This window comes from Plasmodium gonderi (genome assembly GCF_002157705.1).
Source record: "Plasmodium gonderi DNA, contig: Chr13, whole genome shotgun sequence".
NCBI classification, from domain to species: domain Eukaryota; phylum Apicomplexa; class Aconoidasida; order Haemosporida; family Plasmodiidae; genus Plasmodium; species Plasmodium gonderi.
Window position 1 is genome coordinate 1197574 of NW_021628938.1, and position 7231 is coordinate 1204804.

General features: G+C 31.6%; 3 protein-coding genes across 3 annotated transcripts in view; 1 reads left to right on the plus strand and 2 right to left on the minus strand.

The window, feature by feature from the left end:
* PGO_132090 (coatamer protein beta subunit) overlaps positions 1-2828 on the minus strand; it is a gene marked incomplete at both ends in the record, with an annotated part of 4620 nt that extends 1792 nt beyond the window's left edge. Inside the window, one exon of the mRNA XM_028689725.1 lies at positions 1-2828. This exon is cut by the window's left edge and continues 813 nt beyond it. Within this exon, the coding sequence (XP_028545526.1) occupies positions 1-2828 (2828 nt within the window).
* Positions 2829-5208: 2380 nt separating this feature from the next.
* Positions 5209-6177, plus strand: PGO_132100 (ribosomal protein L15; the record flags this gene model as incomplete). The annotated part of the gene is made up of 1 exon (XM_028689726.1): positions 5209-6177. One exon carries the CDS (start codon positions 5209-5211, stop codon positions 6175-6177), a length of 969 nt encoding a protein of 322 aa, XP_028545527.1.
* Positions 6178-6601: 424 nt separating this feature from the next.
* PGO_132110 (hypothetical protein, conserved) lies at positions 6602-7231 on the minus strand (the record flags this gene model as incomplete). The annotated part of the gene is made up of 1 exon (XM_028689727.1): positions 6602-7231. The coding sequence occupies one exon, from the start codon at positions 7229-7231 to the stop codon at positions 6602-6604; it is 630 nt and encodes a 209-aa protein (XP_028545528.1).

A 7231-nucleotide genomic window follows, 5' to 3' on the forward strand; every position in this document is an offset into this window, starting at 1 on the left:
CCTCTATTCATTTGTCTGTAACTGGAACCATATATACTGCAATATTTTTCCTCCTCTTTGTAAAGAAAGTTTTGATAATATTCATTTCCATTGAGGAATGTCACAATTAACTTCTTTGTCGTCTCGTCTACTTCATTCATCTTGTATATAATTTTGAAAAATATTTTCAGGCACTGGCTTATTCTGATGACATTACTGTCGCTTTCGTACGCACACATGGAGCTCTTATTTGTGTTTTTCTGTGCAATGTACTTTACCATGCTAGCTAGTATGTAGATGGCTTTGTTCCTGAACACGTTTGTGGAGGCACCCATTCCATCGATTCCACCACTTCCACTAATTACACCACTTCCACTAATTACACCACTTCCACTAATTACGCCGCTTCCACTAATTACACCTTCCGATTTCACCAGAAACGGGTTCAGAAAGTGGAAGGCGGGGCCTCCAACCATGGCAACTAATTTTAAATACAACTTGGTTATGCAGACGCACATAACTGAGAGCAATAAATCATCATTGTCCGCTAGCAGGACGTAAGAGAAGGAATTCAAATCACTAGCTGTTCCATTGTCATCGCTTGTTGGGGAATTTTGGTTTTTCCAAAATGCCTCAGTAGCATATGTTCCATCTTCCAATACGACTGTTTTGGTTTGAATGGTTGATGCAGATATGTTAAAATTCATCATCATTTTATTTTTCTTGAATTTGTCACTTTGTATTTTGCTAATAATATCTGATTCCATGTTACTACTAAGGAATGGAATAAGATGTTCATATAATTTATTTAAAAAATCAAAAATCATTTTTTCTTCATTCATATACTGTCCCAAAATCCAAAAAAAAATTCTCAATATTGTTGCCTTCTTAACTTCAAATATTGCATCTACAATTTTTTGTAAAATTGTACTCTGAAAGGTTGGATTATTATTTGCCAACTTTCGAATACACAAAGCAGATTCATAACTTACTTCCTTTTCTTCATCGTTCACATAGAGAAGAAGTATATCCATCATGCTTAGGCATTCATCCGCATACATGTTGCATACATGTTGTAAAGATTTAATAAGTATTTTTTTATAGCTAATAATTTCACGATAATTTGTCGACATATTGTTAACAATTCCTTGCGTCTCTCTCAATCCACCACAGGAAGGAATTGTAATTGAACCGTCTCCTGAACTTCCAGTATAAGTATTAATATTTGCACCACATCTAGAATTTGTGGTTATACCTGAATTTAAAGCAGTTCCTCCTCCACCTTTAGAAGAAATATTTTTTCCACACGGTACCCTATCGTTTAATTTTAGTAGTTCCTTTTTTAATACATTTAAAACTAAATATACATTTCTTTTGCTTAAGACATGAAGAACAAGGTTTAAGATTTTTACCTTTATATCTCTGGATGGGAAATTCAAAGCTCTTAACAAATCCATTACATAATTTTCTAATACTTTTTTCCATTTACACATGATATAGTATAATCTGTCAATTACAATAAGTTTTATATTGTTGTCATGCTGATTTATTAACAGCTTAATGAAACATTCACTAGCAGTTTTTATACTCAATTCAGATGTACTCATATACAACAAACAACATGCACCTTCATACAGAACACTATTACTTACATTTTTATTTAGCATGTTTAGAATAATCTTAATAACATTATTTTTATATTCACTATAATCATTTTCGTTTAATTTCTTTTTTTTAAAATTTATATCTTCACATCGCATGTTCAGAATATTGTTCCCACCGTTTGTTTCATCTCTATTTTTATTCATTCCTAAAATGTTACTATTAGGGGTTAAAATACTTTCATCAATACTGTATTCCATATTGGATTCATATTTTTTTCTCTTTCCATTATGCATGTTCATATGTTGCAAAGGGCTGTCTTCTCCTATGAGAAAATCTTCAAAAGTTTCAATCTCTTCATCTGATTTATATTCATCTTCTTCTCCACCATTTCTATGTTTGTTCATTCGAGTGGAAAAAGGGATAATATTATTTTTTTCATTTTTCATTGTACTACTCCCTGCCCATTTGTCATCCTCGTTATCTTCATCTTCATCATTTATCAACAAATAAGAATTATCAAAAACGTGTGGAATGTATAATTTCTTAAAAAGATGTATAACTTCCAACAGAATAACATCTGCAGTGTCATATAGTTGATCATTGAGTGAAAGAATATACTTGAGCGTTGTTAATGGGTCGACATCAATTAGCATCGAAAGTGCACTACGTTTGGTCGATATATCATTTTCAAGAAATAAAATTTTTTCCATTTCTTTAACAGAATTTGGTATAACATCAATTCCATGTTCCTTAATAATTGTATGAATACAACTAATGGCATTTTTTCTCACATAACTATGTCTATGATTTAAATTCTTTGTAATTGCTTCTATCAATGGATCAATAATTTTTAAATATTTTATTTTACTTAAAAGTCTCAAAGTAGAACCACGTACATACTCATTAGGAGATATTATATCATTTCTCAATGCATTACACACAAGTATCATTTCTTCTTTTAAACTTCCATCCGTGTTACACTTATCAACAATTTCAAAAAATATATGACACAATTTTTTTAATCGATGATCCTTATGAGGAACAATAAATCTTATTACACACATGAGTAAATTTCCATATGGCTCTCCTTGTATTATATTAAATATGAGATGTTCCATTCCTTCGATTTTCTTTTCTACATTTTGACTTTCCAATTTCTTCTGAATTTCACTTATCGATGGAATTTCATAATTGTCTGTGCAAATGTATAAAGTACAATTGTTTTCAATTTCAAGATTCCCCATTTTTTACACACAATTAGTCTTACACGCAGTGAAGAAATTACTTATCAGAAAAGACCGAACTCTGATATGCTCTTATAACCCCTGTAAAGATTCTTCTTAACAACTGCTGCTAAGTTTATATATACAAGCACAGGTGTATATAAAACATGTACACACACTGATGTGGGGAAATTTCTCTATTCCCAAAATTATCATATGCATCTGGACGTACGCTATTAGCCACGTGCACAACTAGATGAAAGACGAACGTGCCGAGTGGTGTAGCAAAAAAATGGAAATAATGCGAAAATAAAGTAATGTAAAACAAAAGTGAAATATTTTCCACCGTGAATTTAGCACAAAAAAAAAAAAAAAAAAGGACAGAAATGGCATTTCTTCCCCTTCCACTACAAAAAAAATTCTCAGCAAGAAAATGCCAAGTGAAGAAAAAATGAAATAAAGGTTAACATTGAGAAAAAAAAAATATATTACATCATTAAGAATTAGCAAAAGTTGTGTGTTTGTCAGTATCAACGTAGTATCCTCTCAATATGTTAATCAAATAGACCTGTTCTTTTTTTTTTTTTTCTCTTTTTTTTATGTACTTTCATGTTTTCTTTTCATTAAAAAAAAAAAAAAAAAAAAAAAACATATCCCCCTTAAGATAAATTCCTCTCTTTTGCTTCTGTAACCATTGCTTACGTTTAACGGTATTAAAGAAGAAAAAAGGGGAGAAAAAGGAAAGAAAAAAGAGAAAAAAAAGGGGGGAAAAAAAGGGGGGAAAAAAAAGGGGGGAAAAAAAGGGGGGAAAAAAAAGGGGGAAAAAAAAGGGGGAAAAAAAGGGGGAAAAAAAGGGGGGAAAAAAAAGGGGGAAAATAATTTGTCAAAATGGCTAAAAAAGAAAACGATTGCTTTATGTTGCCTTTAGGGGAGAATATGAAGATAATATTTATTTTTATATTCTTCAAAAAGTTTTCGCTTTCAAAGTGTGAACATAGGCTAATACATTGTAAAAAAAAAAAAAAAAAAAAAAAAAAAAAGGTGACTTACATATATATAATGCTATGATGGGGATAACGATCGCAGACTTGTAACTATGTTACGTGTAAGAAAAAAAGGACATTGCAAAATCGTGTAAATATATATATATATATATATATGTATATTATGCCTTATCGCGTACGTCATTTGTGAATACCTCCCATTTGGCAAGGCACTCCCTTTAGCTAATTCGTTCTGACCAAACTTAGAGGAACCAACTGCTGAAAAAAACTAAAGGGAAAAGTAGCACACGGATTGGCCCCCGAACTGACACGCGAACTGACACCAGGTCGTGTAACAAGTTGACAGCCTTGTCCGCCTTAAATAGTCCCCACTTCAGAAAACGCAGAAAAAATAAATATATACATACATGTATATATATATATATATATATATATATATATATATATATATATATATATATATATATATATATGTATATATATATTTATTTATTTTTTCCGCGTCATATATGTGTACAGCCCTGTTAGTGTTTTGCTTCCCGTTGGGTTATCACGCTGGGCAGATTTTTTTCTTATCATGTTACTTCGCTAAGAGCTGAAGGAGGTGCGAACTGATAAGAAATTCAAATACTTAAGGTAGTGCTTAGGAGTGATTGTAGCTCTCGGTAGGAGAAAAAATTCACACATTATTATATAAACGCGCAATGTTTACTTACACGTATACATATATATATATATATATATATATATATATATGCACGTAGGCATGCCGATACATGTGCAAATGTGATCGAATTCAATTTTATTAACTTCTAATGTATAAAAAAAAAAAAAAAAAACATCCAGCCCATCAATATGTGTTAGTTCCATTCGATCAAGCAAGCCCTTATGAGTAAAGTATCTATTCATGGACACGTGTGAATAAATAATATATAGTAAATTAACATTCACGTTGTACTAAACTTAGACCTAACGTTTTGCAAATATTTCCATTCTCCTTCAAAAGGGAGAAAAAACTGCCATTTTAAATAATTACAACAATAGGTGGAAAAAAAAAAAAAAAAAAAAAAAAAAATATAAAATCTACATTTTTCTAAAATATTGAATATTTATTATTTTATTTTTTCATAAGCTCAATAATTGAGGTAGAGGGGGAGTAGGTATACACAACACATACAGATTTGTACATTTATGTACCATTTCGACTGATAATGATTAAGTAAATCTAAAAGGTTTTTTTTTTTTTTTTTTTTTTTTTTTTTTTTTTTTTTTCCTTTGCAAACATGATAAAAAGTGGCAAAATAGCTAGCTGTCTTTTGGTGAAAAAATTACTAGGTGTTAATAAATTCGTGACATATGGTAGATATATGCACACAGAAAAAAAGCCTACATACGAGATGAGCCACATTGTAACGGAACAAAGCAACAAATGCAACCAAGCCTTAAGAGAACTAAAGGTAAGTAAACATTTCAGAGAAATATTTCATGATGGTTCAGAAAAAAATTTCGAAAGTCATCCATTTAATAGAAGATTTGCATATAGCAAGAAAAGTTTATTTCCAATTGAACCTCGAAACTTAAGAACATTGGGATTGAACAGACAAAGAAAAAAAAAAAGAGGAAGAGGAGATAAATGTCCAGCAAAAGGAATAAGAGATAAACATAAACATAGAAAATCGGGGAGACCAAATAGTCGAACTTTTGAAAGTGGAAGAACTCCATTATATAGAAGGCTACCAAAATGGCCAGAGGCTTGGTTAAGTAGACAAAGAAAAAATTATGATTGTTTGAATTTAGCAAAATTAAGATATTTTATTGAAAAGGGAAGATTAGATACTAGGTTTCTTATTACTCAAAGACATTTACATGATTCCAAATGTGTAAAAGTTAAAAATGGAGTTAAATTATTCAACGTAAATGATTATCCATTTCCTTACAAAATTGATATTGAAGTTTCAAATGCTGATCAATCTTCCATTGACGTTATTAAGAAAGTTGGAGGTACAGTAACTATTGTATATATGGAAAGAGTTAATTTAAGGGCTCATATAAAACCATACAAATTTGAAATATTACCAAAAACGGCCAGACCCAACCTAGACATGATTCATTTTTTGGAAAAAATGAGAAGTAGGGGATGTATTGTTAAGTATATAAAACCTTTGTGGTTGATCGAGGAAGAGAAGAGAATTATCAATGAGCTAACAGAAATGGAAGAGAGTTCCAAATTATCTGATGGGTTCCCCTTCTCGATGGACACAAGTGAGAGTTCGAGAGAGCGCATAAATGATGATGATGATGAAGGGGTGCTAAGGGACAGGTTACTGCAGAAGTATCGGTTGCAGAACACACGCTTCGGGGGGTAGCGGTGAGGAAGTGCACCGATTAGAAGTGCACCGATTTGGGTGCCCCGTATTTTTGCACCCTATTTTTGCACCCTATTTTTGCACCGTTTAGTATTTCTCCATTTTCGTATTCATAATTTGATTCTCATTTTGCCGCTCTGTTTTTTTTCGTTCATAACTACAAACAGGTATATGTGCACGTAAAAAAAAAAATAATAAAAAATAATGAATAAAAAAAGGGGAAAAAAAAACAATTCACCAAATTTTGTATAAATGAATAAAACTGGTGTGGGTGTGATGGACTTACCCTATGCCAAATAGGTAAAAAAAAAAATCCTACGTACAAATCCTGTGGAAATGGAGAAGGCACATAGATGAACATGTGCATCCAAGTATATCAGTATGAGCACGCAAAAGAACGGTCGCACAGAAGGTGAGACTTTTCTCAGCGCCTTTGTCGAATATTGAGATTTTTCTTCTGCTCATCCTTGAGCTCTGAAATTTTTTCCTGCGAATTTGCATTCTCATCAGTTGTTGCATCACTGTCTGAGACTATGTCTTCATCTTCTAAACGGTTAGAATACTTTATCTCATCTACTTCGTCATGTATTAGTTCGGTCGTACATTTGTTGTGAATTCCCTTGAGTTCCATAATTTGTTCATATTCTTCATCACTTTTTTTTATTTTCTCTCGATAATATAAAAGTAAATGAGTAAAACGAATGTAAAATATCCACGCTATTGAACAGAGTAATAAAATCCAAAAGTTTCTCTGCAGTCTTATTTTTTTAAAATATGTTCTGTTCATCACATTGTGTATAGGACTGGAGAATTCTAAATTGGCCTTTTCATTATCGTAATTGTTCAACTCAAAAATTGTAAATGCCAATCTTAACAAGGCATAAAAAGAAATTAGAGATGACACGCACACGTTTATTTGATATTTGTGAATCTGGAAATTGATACTTCTTTTTTGTATAGATATGGCCATACGTTGAAACAGAGCCACACCGCTTAGAAGCAAAAATGATAACCCTATACCCGCAGGTAAAAAGAAAAAGGCAATGTCCTTCAT